The following is a 19,140-nucleotide window of genomic DNA, read 5'->3' as shown; positions in this document are numbered from 1 at the left end:
GTTCAACAATTCTATGTTAATTAGATATTAGCAAATGTACATAGTTTTGATTAGCAATTTACTCTCCGGATATATTTATTTACTTATTATCTACAGTATATCCAGTAGGCATAACGATAACGGTATACTAGCAGTTTGGTAGCAGTATATTACAACAGATTGACGTCAATTGCATCCGCATTACTGCTGGCGAGCCTGTGCAGACATAACATGAAAGCATATCGGTGGTAGAAATCGAGCAGATCTACCGAGTGCGGTATGGCAGAGAGATTGACGCCAGAAATCGAGCAGATTTATTGTTGTATAAACATTTAAATAACATTGATCTATGGCAATCAAACTGCACGCAACAAATTTACTCGATTTCCACTAACAGCTTATTATGATATTCGGTTAGAAGGTTTTGTTTGAGTTTTGCTGAAATTATTTCCACTGATGTTATTTGATATGAAAAATTTGTCATAAAATCTGTTGTTTTCGCTATTTTTGTAGTTTTAAAGATGTACTGTCGATTCCTTGCTGTTTAAGTTTGGAGAGATGGTAAACATCATGTCTCAAAGTTCCTCCTATGGATAACAGCAAGAAGAAATTTATGATTTCGAAAATGACAGCGAGAATAAGAGAGAGTTAAATCCGTACTTTAGGGGAAGAAATGTGTTCGAAAACTATGTAAAGTTATTCCAAGCTGTTCCACATCCGTAGAAAATAAGCTCTTCAACGTGGAATCGGTTTTACAACACCACTTCAAAATTGCATGCGAATATTTCAAACTGCTTTCAAAATGCTTGATCCCCTCGTTTATGCTAATACAAGAGCGCAAGCATGTGTAAAAAATTAATTCTCATTTTTGGATATATGCGGTGCATCCTCATTCTGGAATCGTATTCTTTTTTACTATTTTGAGTTGCGATATGAAAAGTAATATTGAACCTAATAATTATTTTAAATTTTATCTATCTATCAATATTTGTATTTTGATTTTTATAGACATGTTATTTCTTTTGCACAACGTATCATACTTATTTTAACATTTATGTAACCATAGTATGGTAACAGTAAATAAGATATATTTGTATTATATTTGAACGCAGATGTTTGTAAACTTACGCAATGACTTATCTTACTTGACTGATTTATTAAATGGGATGGTTTATAAAAATGGCAATTATTTATTACATATTGGTTTTATCTTTTACGAATTATAGTCCAATATTATATTTATTATATTAGTTCATTCGTACATGCTATGTACTGTATTTATTCTGACTGATTCTATATGTACGATACTAATGAAAATACATATATGTCTTTGATAAATTTAATTTTAGCGGGTATTTCAAACACCAAGTCTACATTTATATTTGTACATGCTATTAAATTTGAAGGAACGTAATTCAATTTTAATAGAAAAATATTGCTGATCTATAAATACGAATTATCATGTAATTCTTATGAAGATTCTCTCTTCAGGTTTCAGTTATGTATAATGAACAAATCATACAGATGTCATCTTGAATATATTTATAGATCATTAATAATTTCCTTAACAATTCTTTTTCAAAACCTATAACGAACCTACGAACTTTTTAACTCATTTGAAATAGATTTTCTCTTTATCTTACAAAAGTTTAGTCGTTTTCCTAAGACGGTTAAGAAAGAAATAAAGTTTTCTTGTAGGTAAAAAACATTATTAATACCAAACAATGTGGGTTTGGGGCTCAGGTGCGAAACAATTATTATAAAATTATGTAATTTTATTTTTAACCATTTGACAAATATTTTATGACAAAATCTTCTTTTGCACCAACGTAATATTAATAGAACTAGGATTTCTAATACTCTTTGGTGATTATGTATGTCCTTCTAAAATGTATGTTCTTCTCCCGTTTTAACATTAATATTATCACGCTACACCTGCCTTTTGCGTTTAAATTCCCTTACGGAACCTTTGTTTGCACGATACTACATCTATTATTTTCTTTTCGAGTTGTAAATGTTATAATAGACAACTTTCAATGAAGAAGCAAATACTTAGTACAGTATAAATAAATTACATGACTATAAAATTAATAAAATATATGCAGATAAAGGCAGCTTTTTATTTTAAATTTTACTACGTTTATCTTCATATATTTGATTAAAATGAAAGAAAGAATAGGAATAAAACTTGAAAGTATCAAATCTTTCTTAATAGTTATAACTTAAATAATTATAATGACTTTTGCATCCATTTTTTATTAAGTATTAAGTACACTGTTCTTGCTGACCATTTTTTATTAAATATCTCCAATTTTTCAATTTACTTATTTTTGTTCGTTATTGATCTAATTAAAGAATTAATGTTTATTTATATAAGATGCCCGAAATTAATAACCAAACCGCTTTGAAATGAGTCTTACATTACTATTTTCCACTGAGGAATTACGAAAAAAAAAAAGAATATACCTACATATAGAGAAGCAGAACAGAGATTGATGAAGAATATATCAACATTGTGCAAATTAAAATTAGACAATATTGGCACGGAATTTGTAGACTATTAAACTTAATTTTTTAATAATCCACGTGGAGCTAACGTATGCAATTATGCTGAAATTAATATGGAAAAGTCGTGAATTCATGGAATGACTGGCGAAGTTAAGTTCGGTATAATCGCTCGCGAAGATTAAAGATATGACATCGTTTAGGGGCTCCAAGGCCTCCCCTTCGTCCTTCGAGGACTTTGATAGCGGGGAGCGAAAGTTCGGTCATGCCATAGAACGTCACTTCGGTGCGTGCACACACCACGAACCACCCTGCGGATAGTACCGTCGTACGTAAATTCAACGGGCAATTTCCGAGAGACGCGTTAGTAGGAGGATGAATTAACCCTGAGAGCCGCTGTATAACCATCGACCTGATGGCGCTCGTTTAGCTTGCAAATGTGGAAGGTGCGACTGACTGACGGAAACGTTTATGCATGTTTCAGAGGGACAGTTATACGCCGCGACGGTGGCTGACTTCTCCGGTGGCGAGCCGCTAATTCACAGGGAGAAAATTCGCACCGAGCGCTCGGATCTCAATCAGTTGAATGGTAAGCTCTTAGACATCAGAATACGGAGCGTATATTTTTCGCGATGATATTTCGCAATTTTATAAATTTATACGGAACGTTCTGCGCAAACAGTCTCTGCGATATTCGATTCTGTAAGATCGTTCAACATTTAATTAATTACAATATGCGCGTTTATACATAGAGATTTTTTTATACTGTTTTTTTACAGTACTTGCTAAATAAATTTATGAAATTAGAAAGTAACTTTGTATAACTTGCAATTTATATTAAAGCAAGAAATTTAATTTTTCTTTACTTTAATAAGTACACGATCTTTTTAACTTATATACACATTTGCTTCTCCTGTTATCTGAAATTTTAATAAACGCAAGTATAATAGAAATATCAAAATGATTAGAATTACGAAATCGTCTTATTTAAGAAGTAAAAAATTGTCTATCACACGATAACGATCCAAACTACCAAACCAACAATTTGATTTTGAAACGCCACTTTATGTAAATATCAGGTGAATTTATTGAAATATGTGAATTTATAATACAGATTATAATATATAATTATAAGGAATTATATTATATAAATTATGTAAATTTATACATTATCATATAAATTATGTAGATTTATAAGAAATACGAGAAGTAATTATCCGTAACATTTAGGTCAGTCTTAAAACGACACAATTATGTTTTTATTATTGAATAAATAATGTAGTAAAAGAATTGTGCTGTAAAATATGTACAACATTCTGTAAAATAATTTCGATAATCGAATTCGATGCAATCTTGTTATTTCAGGTCCCAACTTTGTCAGTTCATTCGCGTATCAGGATTATGTATTCTTCTTTTATCGCGAAACAGCCGTGGAATACATGAATTGCGGAAAGGTGAGAGATTATGATTTTTTTTTAATTCGATATTTCTCCATTCTTAGCGCATTTGCCTCTGATTCCTTTTCAAGGAAAATTTGTTAAAATTTGAAGATTTATAAATAATTTTAATTGTATATCGTACATGCAATGCATGTATATGCATGCGCCTCTTTATTTTTTACTTGTTAGGATTAAACAAATTCTCTACTGTAATTTTTATGTTGAACGCGTTTTAAAGAAAGATCTCTTATGATATAATAAAGGAAATAATATAGATTCGTTCGTAAAGATATAGAAATAGAAAAATATATAATATAAATCGATTGCAAGTTTGATCCACATTACAGTCGGTCTATTCGCGAGTTGGCAGAGTCTGTCAGCACGATAAGGGCGGGCCACACGCATTTAGCGACAGATGGACGAGTTTCCTGAAAGCGAGACTCAACTGTTCGGTACCAGGAGAGTACCCCTTCTATTTCAACGAAATACGTGAGTATGCATATGCGCGGTCCTTTCGCGGCTTCGATCGTGACTACGCCCGAGTAGTTTCAAATGAGGGCTCTCGCACGCTCCTAAAAGGTCCTCGTAAGAGAGCCTCTTCGATTCTGCGCCATGTTAGTTCCTACTTATTGTTAGTACATATACCGTCTACTTTTTAAGTTTTCCGAGATTTCCGCCCCGATATACTTTCGCGTTCTACGAAATATTGTAAGAAAGAAAATGCAATTTTGAAGACTTTAAAAGTTGCTCTTTTTAAGATATCTGTAGAAAGAGTGACTGGAGTTGGATATTTCATGTTATTCATTTAAAACATGCTACATCATATATTGCAAATTATATATATTTGTAATTGCATATTAAATATGTATATATAAAATTATCATATATATTTTAATGTATTTTTTATGTTTTTTTAAATATACATCGATATATCTCATTACCTGTATAAAAATATTAAAATACAGTTACCAAAAAATGAATATTCTGCAAAATATTTCATATTTTTATATCATAATATCTCAGAATATAATATGAAATATCTCATAAACGACATAAACTATTGATTTTTTTATGACTTTATCTCTTAATATGCAGAATAACTTTGCTTTTACATGCAAAATGAGAGAATAAAATTACGCTAAAAAATATTATCTTTTTCCATTTATAAAAATATTGATGACGTTAATGTCTTATAAAAACACATGTTATATAGAAGATTTATTACATACATCACATTTCTCTCCCGAAAAACTTTTATTTGAAACATTATTTTTAAAGATATTTTATTTTTAATATGTTTGGAAATCTCACTTTTGTTTTATCTTGTCAAATATTAGAAATAGTACATAATGCGGGCATCCGCAAATCTATTCAAAATTAAAGATGCATGCTGTTATGCGCTGTTTTGCGTAAGTTGGCATACATATTATATCTCTAATATTTATATTTGCGTAGAATGGGAAGAGTGGCAACATTGCTTACAAATATCGTACATTATTATTATTGCGCTGCAGCAATAGTTGCACTTCTAATATTTGCATGCAGTGTTTTAACGCGTAAGAGAAGGAACTGTTATATTATTCACAAATATGAATATTAGAAAGAAACGCATTATTATTACAAAAAGCATAGGAAATTACATTCTTTTGCAATAATAAGCATGTCTATTTAGCAGTATTATAATAAAAACATTCGTACGTTTAATATTTCTAAAATGTTTTTTTTTTTATTTACATGATATTTTTTGGCACACATATCGATTTTCGGATTTCTCGTCCATTCCACACGTACAACGCAATCGGATAAGTCACTCTAGCTATCTATCGTACAGCGAAATGGACTAATCTCGAGTGTGAAGCACAATAGCCGTGCACTATCGCGTTTAGGACCGGTAGGAATGAATGGAGAATGAATGAGAGGAGTGCTCTATTCTCGTAGAATATTGTCGTCGCGCATATCGAATTGAAATCCCGATGCTGGCTCCGCAAAGTTGGCGTGTCTCCAGATGTCTGAGAGATACCGCGAAATCACAGGCTGCTCCCGTGATTGTTCGAACTTTGTATCTAATAGCAGAACTAAGATAAGACTAATGATGGCAGTTGTTTATTAATGTTGCCGCGTAATTAAGCATCGTCTTATAAAATCAAACAAGTTAAAAATGTGTAAAAGGAATTGATAACAGATGGAATTGTTATTATTATAGAATCGAAAATTCATTAACTTGAATCTTTTAATTATCCAATTAAATGACAATTGCAAGAAGAAAATGTTTGGTTTGAGTACGATAATAGAACGGAAAAAGTAAAACGAATAACATAAAATTAAATACCGCGTCGATGAAGCGTCGATATTCAATATATGAGCAATTTTCTCAATCGATATTCGTGAATTTAAGTCCAGTAAATTGCAGATAATACTATCATCAGCTTCAATTAAACGACCGGAAAATGGTTTGTCTAAAAAAGTAATAGAGTAATAGTCATTTCGACTGGATCTTGCAAATTATTTTGTTGCGCATGTTCTATGTGTATCTTACAAGACCCATTTTTTTCTTACCATTCTATGTAACCTGATGACATATTTTCTCGATCAAGAGATGTTTAAAATGTCTACACTTATCAACGCGAATGTATAAGACGAAAATTATTTCGAATAACTTTTTATCTGTTATTTAGAGTCAACGAGCGATGTTACGGATGGTCGATACGCGGGAAAATCCGCGCGTCTGGTGTACGGGGTTTTCACGACCCCGGTAAACTCCATCGGCGGCTCAGCTATCTGCGCTTTCTCTATGGACGCCATTCTCGAGGTCTTCCAGGGTGCTTTCAAAGAGCAAGAGACGATAAACAGCAACTGGCTGCGAGTACTTCCGGAAAAGGTGCCTGAGCCCAGACCCGGTGCCTGTGTTAACGATTCCAGAACACTTCCGGACATCACTGTCAATTTTGTCAAAGCGCATCCCCTCATGGACGACGCGGTGCAATCCTACTTTTCGTTACCTGTGATAACTAAAACCAGTTTCAAGTGAGTAACCCGATCGAATGATGCAACACGTTTTCATTAATATGTTTTTAACATAACGTATTTATTATCCTACGTACATAATATTTTTACCTAAATACACTTTGACGCAACATTTTTTAATTACGGATTTTTTTTTAATTTTGAGTCAATATTCCCTGTCAAAGAAAATAATCATTTATTATAATTTTTCAATTTTTAACATTACATACTTTTTAAAGTGAAATTGAAAAATAAAAATGCATTATTATACACTTGGGAAAAAAGCGAGAATTCTTTTCACGTAAATTTTATTGAATTTTCTTGAAAGTTATTTTTAAAGCTATTATTTTGATCACGTATTTTTAATACTATTAATGGCTAAATATTTGTAATGTAATATATGCTATTAATATATGAAACGTTTGTAGTTATAGATTTACCAAAGTTGCCGTAGATCCTCAAGTAAAGGCATTGGATGGTAAAGCTTACGATATACTGTATATCGGAACAGGTAAAATTATTTATTTATTTATTTATAATAATTTATCGATTATTATATTTATACATAATTACATATTATTATTACATTTAAAATAATGATCAGTCTATTATAATGTTATATATAATAATAATGACATAATTATTATAATAAATAATATATGTTATGTTTGAAATAACAATGATTTATATTTCTGCGAGATTAACGAGATTTACTTGTTGCATATAGATGACGGGCGCGTTTTGAAGGCGCTTAATACGCGTGCACCAGAATCGCGTGACAATGTCGGTCAAGTTATTGTCAGCGATGTTCAAGTGTTAAGATTTGGTAAGTAAATTTACTTTAAATTTTGTGTGTAATCACATTATTTCGCGCGTTTAATTAATTTAAAAAATATTTATAGTTTTTTATTTTTATGTTGCATAACTATATACTGCTAAAGCTACACTGTGTTAAAGTCGTAGTGTGAAATTATATTCAATTTGAATCATTTTTAACCATCTGTCTTTTCGAGATATTTCATATTTAAATCCTTAGGATAGAAGAGAAATATAAAGAGGAAGGGAGAGAAAAAATTTGATGCGCATGGCCAATTTGAATAGATCAATTGCAATGCAAACTATCTGAATTCGTTTGAATTTTCAGCGCGTTTGGTTTCGGTACAATCTTTTCGTACGATGGAATGTAGAGTATACCTAGTCAAACGGAAGACCGACTTGGGATTGAAAAAGAAATTCGATGCTTTTTTAAAAAGTTTCTAAGAAGCTTTGCGTACTTCTTGTATATATGTTGTATTATTTCCGGCAAAAATTTAAAGAAATGTACTTGTAAATCATATCGATAAATAATACGATATTCTTTTTCGCAAAATATGTATAGCATGTAAAGTCTTTTTACAATTAATAAAGTAATGTTTATTAAATACACGAAATAATACACGATTCTTTGTTGCAGGCCAAGCGGTCAAAGACCTTCTGGTGGTTCATCTAGCTGGCGAAGCGAGCAAGCTGGTGGTGTTCGCGGATTCTGAGATCCGCGCGGTTCCCTTACATCATTGTGACTCCCCTGCTGCGGCTACTTGTAGATCTTGTGTCGCCTTACAAGATCCTCATTGCGCCTGGGACGCGACCGCGAACCTCTGCGTGGCAGTGCTGACGAAACTCCACGACAACGACGCCGATAAGACGCTGTTCCAAGATATCCCAACCGGTAGACACCGAAGCTGCGGACGCGAACCAGGTACTGTCTTTGATGTAGACTATATACGTTATCAAGACGCCCATGGATTGTTTCTGGAAATAAATTACATAATATTATGCGTGGATAATGTACCGCTGTCTAGTCGCTTGTTTAACAATTTTGTGACCTGATTCTCTCTTCCGTTTTAATTTTCTTTTTCTACAACGAATGCAAAAGAAGTTATACATGCTGGTTCGAATGATACAAATTTTCCAAACTTGAAACTCATACTATCTGAATATCTCGAAAGCGATTCACTCGAACCCATTTTTCATTATTGGTTCAAAACAAGCAAGATTGTATTTACGTTTATATGTCACATATGAATTCAACATATGGCTTTTAAAGTTTCGAAATTTTTAAAAAGTTTCCTGTGCAGCTCTTGGACGTACCGTGGTTTATTCAAACTTGTACTTTCAACCGGAATAATCAAGTTTGTTCTCCAGCACTCAGAGTACTCGTTCTGTAAAAGAAAGATCATAAGATTGTAAAATAGGAAATTAAAAATTTAAATAGAAAATTGTAAAAAAATAGGCAATCTTTTTAACGCTCACAAAACTTTTTTAAAAGCTTTATCAAGTATATTTATTTTAATTACAGTTCCTCTACTTTGTTCTCCTCCTTCTCCCCTATATACAAGCTTCAATATATAACTATTTTATTTTAAACGTGAAAAATGGAAGAGAGACAGCTCAGCTAATATAAATAAACCTAATATGTGGTCGTTTTTTTTGTGGACACGCTTTTCTTGTCGAATATGCTACTAAAGAATATATGGGCAATAAATATTAAGGAACAACTCTTTGTAACTCCGAGTAAACATCAAACATCTTCAGACCTGACGTTTCCTGTTTAATTTTACATGAAACTTGATTTGAAAAATGATGAAAAATCGGAAAAATAAAATTAAAAAGTTTTATTGGAAAACAGCGTTTATTCTGAAAAAAGAACAAAGTATATGTGTACATAATAATAATATATCCAAAATGTATAGCTAAACTTAAACTTAAAAAATTCTTGAAGAAGTATATGTACATTATTATAATGTGCGTCAGGTCTGAAACAATTAAATAATATTTTTCACAAATTCAACTATGCTAAGAATACTGCTCGCACGGCTAACACAGCTCACGATCAGCTATTTCATAGTATATTCATGCGTACACTAGGCGTTATTATGTATATTTTCACGGCAGTTTCAGCTCGGACGCACCAGATATTCATATTAATGATGCTTAATGCACGCTATGATTTAGAACTATGTTTGAAGCTGAAATTCAGAAGTTGCAAATATCTCGTATATTAGAAGTTAAAAAGCAAAACAACAAACAATTATTAAGCGACAGACAATATTAAATTATAATTCAGAAAAAAATAGATTTTGATTATTTTTCTTTACAGTCATGATACACGAATGTCTAAATGTGATGTCTAAATTCTAAACCTAATGCCGAGTATGAATTAAGGCATATGTATGGTGCCTAATGTACGTTGCAATAAGTATGCAAAATCATTCTGTACGTAATCATCTGTCGTCTATCATCATATTGGTGAATATTACTCCAGAAGTAACGAAGTCCGTCCAGCCAGCGGTGGCGTCCGAAATTGGGCGCGACGAGCAGCCCGATGAACGGGAGAATGAAATCATCATCGAATTGGATCGGGAAAATCAGTACGGGCGTACACAGCCGAGGGCTAATGAGCCTCAAGGTAATCATCTGCGATATTGTCCATCGTCACATCATGCCGATATACATAGTATAGTTACCTTGTTTGAAGTCGAAAAGACGAAAATCCTTCTCATCATACCCGCTTAAACTGATTCTTTTCCCATGGTATTTTCTTCTTCAAAGCAGATTTATTTTTATGTTTGCAACTAATCTACTGTCTTGTCTATACACTAATATACAGAATAGCCCGTTATTGATTAACTGAACTTAACTGAGAAACTGATGATTCCATATAAAAATAATAATGTTGAAATATTAATATAGTTTTTCTATTTCTTATATGAAGCTTCGTTTTCAAAAGGAAATCGGATTTGAAAAATGGAACATTTATCAATGTCTTTTCTATTTTAATGCTATATAATTTTTGCGTTATCGATAAATTTGTTCTAATTATTATTCTCTATCCTTCGACACATTACTGATTTATATCAAAATTACATATGTATATTTTCCAATTCTTTAAAATCAATTCCCTTAAAATCGAAACCTCAAATGAAGAAACCTTATTTTACGTTTTTTATATAGAATCATCACCTTTCTAATTATATCAGAAAGGTGATGATTCTATATAATCTAAGGTACTCGATTTTGCAATAACGAAATATTCTGTCGCGTTTATTGTATTTGGGCGGGTGATGTCTGCAAAAATCGATTGTATCTTTACTGTTTCTCTATTATTATTTATTTTCGCTTCAATTTTTCTTCTCCATTCCAAACACCAGAGACCGAACGCGCGAGCAGTTTTCGCAAGAGATAATTCTAATATTGTTGTCCAACTTGTTGCATTCTGATTACAGGCGTGACCGTAACACCGGTGGTATACTCAGCCCAAACATTGACGGGTGCGCTAATAGGGACCTGTTTCTGTTCTTTGGTGGCCGGTTTCGCCTTCGGTTTCTGGTTCTCTCAGAGATTGCGGGGCTCGTCGTATCCGGAACCCTCCGAACAACGGCAACAACTCAATCGACTAACAGAGAGTACCGAGTCGCCCGGATTCAACAACAAGTCCATCAATCTTGTGCTGAATGTACCGCCCAAGAACCCGAATGGCAAGAACGCGAATTCGTCTGCGGAAAACAAGCCAGTGCAAAAGGTGAAAAAAACGTACATATGATACAGAAGGCGACACAGAGCCGTTTGAGGCTTGCCACAGGACCCCACGGGTTCTGGCGCATCTTCCACCTCCTCTTCCTCCGACCTCGCGGAATCGGACGAGCGCAACAACGAGGACGGCGACGACGACGAGGACGACGACGGGACGACGCCCACAAGCCTCACCACCGGTATCGCCACGGACCACACCAACAACACGCATAAGCTGGACGAAGATCGTTACGAGGATCATTACGAGGATCATTACGAGAGTATCATAAATGACGAGGTCTGCACGCTGGAATACTTGGATGGTTACGATACGCAGCAGCGATCCGCGACGGCCCAGAGATGTACTCAGTACCACCAGTCCGAGTGCGTCGAGACGACGTTGATGAACGCGCCGACCTGTGAACTTGAAGATTCCGGCGGCAGCGACAGCGCGAACAGTCTTGACGATCTCTGTAGGCGTCGTCACGCCGCTGAGGATCTATTCGATCGGCACGGGGCGACGAGCAACACGCGGGACCATTATATGGTGCCCACTCGAAGCCCGCGCGAGCTCAACGACAAAATTCTGTCGCTCTTTAACCCGCAATTCCTGCCAAACTTTAACAACATGGTCACGTACATGGCCGCGCATAGTCCGCCACCGCGATCTCAGTCTCTGGCCCAATACAACAGCGAGGACGACAATTTCCTGCTTAAGGACAGGAACTATCGTAAACGTGACGGCATGAACTCGGTGTGCTTTCGACGAGGACTGACTCACGAAGCACCGCGGGAGTGACAGTACTTTCGCATCAGCGGACGAAGCGATTCGCTCTGTTTATGGTCTGATAACGAGCAACATCTAGCAACGTGACTTTGTGCACCTGAGAAACTAGCAGTGCTGAAAGTGAGAAATAACTGTGTGTATCTTCTACAACGTTACGAAGGAGAGTTAGAAACTGTCATTGATATGGTACTACGTGCAGCGAAACCCCTTCCCTCTTTTCCCGTAGTTTCACGATGGACACGTAGCTGAAAGTTGCGTCGGAAAATGCGATCGTGATCACATAGCGACACGTAATAATCGACGGCGAATAGTCTCGTGATAAGCCCAGGATCTACTTTTTTATGGTATTTTCAAGCTTTGCCAAGTATTGTCCGTCGCGCGGTTCCACGCTCGCAACTACGTGGAATCATTTTGTATAGGATTCAATTTAAAGTCTTTTTCTTTATTTGTCTCGATGATAATAATAGAAGAGTCGAATGTAAGGGAAAGCGTATGCCGACAACAACGACGACAAGATTGAACCGTAGTAATGTAATGTGATACCATATGAGAACTGTGTTCGTAGCAGTGGCCTGTTAGGTGCTTAGACTGATGCAAGATAAAACGAAAAACACTGTGTAGAGACATTTAAGCATTCGCGCGAGAGACGAGGCGTGCCTTCCGTGTATTAATTGTTGGCAGATCTTGATCTATAACAGGAATGGAGTGTTAATATGGCCGGTATAGATTCGGGCAAGTGCCTCATTTATGCGTTTTGTTTAAGATATCCAATAGAACGGAGTGAAGTATAGAAAAAGAAAAAGAGAGAGAGAGAGAGATCTAAGTAAGACTAATTCGAATATTGTAGTGCACTTATTGCCGTGCTGTGAGTACTGGTAATAGCGGGGAATACGGACGAGAGCATGTTTATCAATAACTTAGCTCTCACTGGTATATAGCGGCAAGAGTATATAGTTTCTTCGAGGAATATGCTTGTTAAAAAACCTATGATAGTGTAAAAATTATTGTTACATGAAGTTGTGACGAAACAAAGTTAGAAGAAAAACGCATATGATTATTTCAATTATATATGTAATCTGCTAGATTATAAATAGCAAGACTTGCAAAATTTTTCTCAGCAGACGACTATGAGGAATTAAATTAAAATACAAATATCTAAAATGTAAATTTTAAATTTACTATTTTATTATATTTTTTATTATATTTTGTTATATTTTTCTTATATTTCTTTTTATATTTTGTTCTTTATTTTTTTTTTCCTTATTTTACTATTTTTATTATATATTTCCACTCAAAAATCTTAATTCTTAATATTTTACGTTGAGAATATTGCATAGAACATTTATGAAAAAATATCCATATATTATTTGGAAAAAGTCGCACTGATCTTATCGTATGTACAATTAATTAATTTTTAGTTAATTAGGCGTAATATATATTTTTATTCGTTATAATAAGTTTAATAATTTAGTCATTTAGATTTTTTTACTTTACGCCGTTAGCATGGCGACGCGGTCCTCGAAGAAACTCTGACGAAAGGAACCGAAGTGCGAGATTATAGATAACGGCGTAAACTGGTTCTGCTGGCGTTACAATAACGATTGCGATGCGATTACACGTGCGCATTTACTTGACAGTTTAATCGCGGACAGAGTGCCTCTAACGATGAGCGTCTTGAGAAGTTTTTAGAATATCAAAAACGGCGGAAAATGCTCTTTCGACACGTGAAATTGTAAGTCAGTCTGTGGATGAGCTTTGATCGCAGCAGCAGTCTCGATCCATCTATATGCCGATAAATTTAATTCTTGCAGTTTGTATTATTAGCTAGGTACAAAAAAGGCATTGATTTGAACAACATTCATTTAACGTTAAAGTTAAGTTTAAGACACCATCTGACACAATCTGAACACTGAATAATACAATCTCGCGCATGTTCGAGAGGTACTTTCCGTCGTTTCACCCGCTATTTTCTCGTCGCTCATTAACCAACACTGCCGCGTAAATTCTAACACGCCTCGAGCGAACAGTACAGTAGACACCTTACCGATTTTCACCGATTGTCATTGAACATTGGACGTTAAAAGATCAGGGTAAAACGAAACGTTGTTCAAGTGCTTTCGCGTTCGACGATAGGGCTCGATGTAGATAGCCGCATGTATGATGGTAACTGCGTGCTGTGTAAGCGAGAAGGGAAGTCGTGTAAATACATAGAACTGTTTTTTATCGTTGAAATCATTTTAAACAAGATCGAGGATTCATTCGTTATGCTACTCGTCACGCGGGCAGCAGTGATATATTGATATTATACATATATTGCATTTTCATTGCTGCGCATACATATATAATGTATATATACGTACAAGATATTAAGAATTTCAACCGGCAAACTTTGAAGGAACATAAAAAACGTTGAAAAGTAAATATTTTTTACTAGTAATATTTTTTTCGGTAAAAAAATATTGTTACTTAAAAAACGTTCTCTTGAGGTTATTTATATTCCGCCAAAGTTTGTAGATCTAATTTTTTAACATCCTATACATATATATATATATAGACACTGTGCACATATACATGTGCATTTGCGCAAACATATATTCGTTTTTAATTCGCGTAGACTATACGTACTATAGTCTGGGAGAACGAGATGTGTTAAATAAAAGAGGCAGCTAATTAGATTTATGCGCTGACTTTGTAAAAGTCTGTCTTTCCTTAAATAAATTTTTGCCATGCCCCCGTTCATCGCATTCGATCGACCCCGGCTGGCAAGCCTTTTACAAAAGATTACACGATGTTTGTGTAATAGAAACATCTGAACTAGGTACCTTAACACGAGATACACAGTAGAAAGAAATTGTTATACATTAATATTAATATTTCTAAATTGAAAAGGACTGGGAAAGCGTATAAATTTACATATGTATACAAATGTACTGTTAGAATACCATTTGCATATACGAATAATGTACATAAATAACGCTCTGTTTAAAACTGATTTTATCGTGCTTTTAAAGCTAGCCCTGTGTCATAAGAGAGTGAAGAGGGATGAATTTCCAATTACGAATAGACTAGAAGCATTTAAAGGCTTCTCGTACTTGCGTTAGCCTTTTTATAATATAAAGCGCGAGAAACTACAAGTAGATTCATATTAAGATTCATATTAAGAGCAAGTCATAATTTATAATGGAATTGAACACATCGATAAATTACATAGAAAAACATATGTTGAGATAATTGTTTAACACGTTCGCTATCAGCCTCACATATGACAAACCATAATTTACGTGATAAATCATAAATTTTACTTTCCACTAAAACAAATAAAGTTTATCTTACTATTATCAAGTGATTTATAAAATATTATACCGCATATAAAAGAGAGAGAGAAAGAGAAAGTAATATGCGTGATCTGAGATTTTAATTAAGTATATCGAACAAAAGTAAGCGATACAGATATAGTGCCCTGCGACAAAAATTTTCAAAATCTAGTGTGAACGTGATTATTTCAGGATATTAAGATAAGAATTAGAACAAAGAATTTTTTTTTAAATATCAGCACAAAGAAATGTGAAGTCTCGAGTAACTTGTGATAAGATTGTATTTCAATTGTCGACTTTGTATCAATTTGTTAAACAGGGTGATACTCAATATTTCACACAAGCCTAATTCGACGAAAATACTAAACATTTTCAATATATACGACACGACTGCAAAAATTTCCGGAGTTTTATCTTCGATATTAAAAAATATAGATTTTTAATTATTTGTAAAAAAAACTATGACTTTTCCAATGAATATGAAGATACTCTTTTTTAACAAAATTGTCGTGATTAAAAAAATTTAATCCCTATTAATGCATAGTATATCAGAACAGAAACTGATGAATTATCACAATAAATATTTGACAATATAATTGTCAAGAAAATGTGTTTCCGGAAGCAACATATTTGGACCAGTCAAAAACCAATTCGAGAGTCAATGTACAGAATTTTAATCAGCTATAAGTTTGAAGAGTTAAAATAAAAAGGCAACATTAAATACACACATCTAGCTTGCGCAAATGCGAGAGAGCGACATTGTTGTTAATAAATACAATATAAAATCGGGCGGCTTCATAATTTTAGATTATTATTTGATATATTGCGACAGGAGAAAGGAACGTGAACAATGCGACGAATAAGATGACGATATGAGGCACGAACGAAGACACTATAGTTATGTGACGCGGTAGCCGTAGACTGTATCGCTCGCATTAATTAGATAATATAATCGCAACATTCCATTAAAGCCGGGACTGCCAGCCGTTTAATAAATACTGACCTGGCAGTGGGTGACGCTGCGAGGAAAGTCGATAATACATGTAGATAATTAATTAATGTCTTTTTATTCATATCTGGAATAAAGATAAAAACAATTCAAACTTAAATCATTTTATTCTATTCATTACCGTGTCAAAACGTTGCTTTTAATAGACCGGGAATTGTCATGTCTCATGTCTTGGAGCAAGGCACGAAGAACGGGTATTATTTAATTAACCGAATATACATCCTGCACTGTCTTAATATCTAGAAAGTAATTTTACCGAATTATTTGAACATATACGTGATAATTTGTGCAAGAAATATCCAAGTTTAACTTTAATTTGATTTTAATAGTCAATTCTATTTCGGCGGAAAAAGCTTTTATTCGCTAAAATTATAGAACTTTATCGAGTTCTTTTTACTGCTACATATTTTGCGTTATTTTTATACGCGGCAAAAGAAAAGACGGAATAAAATTAGCATGAAAAAAAAGTTTAATGTATGATAGTTGATAAATGTTCTTCATACGAAATATACGCGTATTATTCTTAATTGGCATGAAGCTGCTGAAAGAGCACAACGAAAGCAATTAAGTAAGTTCAAAAAATCTAAATATATGTCAATCATATATTAATTAATCGCAAAACAATTCCTGCTGAGCGCTGGATGGCAGTCCGGGCACACATCTTTGCTGTGCCAACGCAACGCGCGTCTCTTTTATGTATATACTATTGTAATTCTAATTAACCCCTTAGATAAAATAGCTAAAAGCGCGTGCTACGTTAAGTGAAGGTAACATATAACATTCACCTTCATCGCTGATTGAAGTAACATTTATTTATCATCAATTAAAAGAAAATGTTTCGGATAAACGTTATTCAGTTTCAGGAAGCATACGCGATATCGGATATTTTATTATTTATAAAAAATTCTGATATTTCATGAGCAATATCATCTACCTTTTAAAAAAATCAACTCTTTTATATTCTAATTTAAAAAGTCATGTAAAAGGAAGTCATCTAAAATATAGTAGTAATCATTTCGATTTGCAATAACGAGAGTAAGCATTCTAAAAAATTGTATCATAGATTTAACATATTCAACAACCCTCTCTTTTTTACGTTTTAATTCTCAATATTAAATATCTCGTTACCCAAGTATTGTATTAAAAATTTGCGAATATAAAATTACGTTTTATCGATTTACGAGTTTAATACTCTTTTGATTATTATGTAAATTTTATTCTATAAGCAAGATGATTATTTATATTAACATTTATATTTCACGATATGTATGCAGACCAAGAAAATCAAGAAAGTACAATAACGAGACTCGTACTATTTGAAATCGAAACTTTAATGTAAATCAAATAATAAAAATACAAATATCAAATTCTCCAGTAAAATATTGTTTAACTTATTGTACATTTACAAAAACAGTACAGTACTATTGGTTGATTGCTTAATTTAAATTTAATTATCATTTCTAATTTTTCTTTTACTAAGGGTTTCTACAAGGGATTTTACAAATATTTCGTAACTTATATTTCAAAGTGTTTCTTGATTTCTGTTATAAAAATATATTCTAAAAATTCAAATGTTATAGCAAACTGTTTTTTAGTTTAAAAGATAGTTTTAAAGTATTTTTCGGTTTTCTTTGTCCAGTTTCAATTTTGAATGATATTAGATAGGATAATATTTTCTCAAGAAGTTGTTATTCACTGAGAATTAAACCATTTCCTGAATACCCTTTCTGATTAAATAATTTTTATCTGAAATATTAATTGATGATGATTGACGCGAAGAAGATATTATCTGTGAACGTCTCGACGACGAGGCGTAAAAGCGAGTCACCCGACAACGGATAATTTTATGGCCGATAAATAAATTTTGTAGATATATATAATTCCTCTTTACACACACATACACACATCTTCCTAAAGCTAATAACGCTTTAATATAATTGTATGTAATTTCTATATAAATTGTCATAATTACAACACGGCACAACCATACAACGTATAGTATATCAAGTTTGTCACTGTATGGAGGATAACGATACACATTTAACATTGTACGTACCCCCAAATTGTGTGCGTAGTATGCAAATTAATAGCATAACTTGCGTGCTACGCACACTTAATACGCTAGTATACTTTGTACAATAATACTCGTCTTTTGGGAGAATGATATTATGATTAAAGAGAGCTTCGTTTCAACGTACTGAATTAAGGAAGGTTATTTTAACGATTACTCCGATATTTCACGGATGGGATTATTTTTATTACTTACTTTTTATTCTATACATATACTAAGTCTATTCGATCTCCCCTTCCCGTTTCCTTCCTTTTTTTACGGATTTGTATTTTCTAATGCGCCGACCTATATCAGCGAATCGGAACTATTGAAAGCTCCGTTTATTGTAAGTTTCGAAAGACTTGTACAATATGAATAATCAATAATAAATCAATAATAGAAGCTTCGTGGTCCAAAATCAAAATAAATTGAAGTTGGAAATTATTCAGCTGTACCGAGTATGAATTATAATTGCAATAAATTGACGTTTCAGCTTTAAAGGA

General features: G+C 33.4%; 2 protein-coding genes across 3 annotated transcripts in view; both read left to right on the top strand.

Annotated features, from left to right (window-relative positions):
- The window catches only part of LOC139820787 (semaphorin-1A), a 207,594-nt gene extending 196,086 nt beyond the window's left edge, over nt 1-11,508 (top strand). The window contains exons 7-15 of one of the 2 annotated variants that reach the window (XM_071791311.1): nt 2,969-3,073; nt 3,850-3,938; nt 4,271-4,412; nt 6,599-6,947; nt 7,355-7,437; nt 7,654-7,752; nt 8,380-8,664; nt 10,231-10,374; nt 11,192-11,508. In XM_071791311.1, the coding sequence (XP_071647412.1) occupies nt 2,969-3,073; nt 3,850-3,938; nt 4,271-4,412; nt 6,599-6,947; nt 7,355-7,437; nt 7,654-7,752; nt 8,380-8,664; nt 10,231-10,374; nt 11,192-11,508 (1,613 nt within the window). The remainder of the gene's footprint in view (nt 1-2,968; nt 3,074-3,849; nt 3,939-4,270; nt 4,413-6,598; nt 6,948-7,354; nt 7,438-7,653; nt 7,753-8,379; nt 8,665-10,230; nt 10,375-11,191) is intronic. The other variant, XM_071791312.1, reaches the window with a different exon arrangement.
- Nucleotides 11,509-11,880: 372 nt separating this feature from the next.
- LOC139820796 (uncharacterized) lies at nt 11,881-18,784 on the top strand. The gene has a single exon (XM_071791329.1). The coding sequence runs from the start codon at nt 11,881-11,883 to the stop codon at nt 12,274-12,276; it is 396 nt and encodes a 131-aa protein (XP_071647430.1). The 3' UTR covers nt 12,277-18,784.
- The last annotated feature ends 356 nt before the right edge of the window (nt 18,785-19,140 follow it).

Source organism: Temnothorax longispinosus, chromosome 10 (genome assembly GCF_030848805.1).
Source record: "Temnothorax longispinosus isolate EJ_2023e chromosome 10, Tlon_JGU_v1, whole genome shotgun sequence".
Classification (NCBI taxonomy): Eukaryota; Metazoa; Arthropoda; class Insecta; order Hymenoptera; family Formicidae; genus Temnothorax; species Temnothorax longispinosus.
The sequence above is the reverse complement of the archived record's forward strand: the minus strand, read 5'-3'. Positions and strand labels throughout refer to the sequence as shown.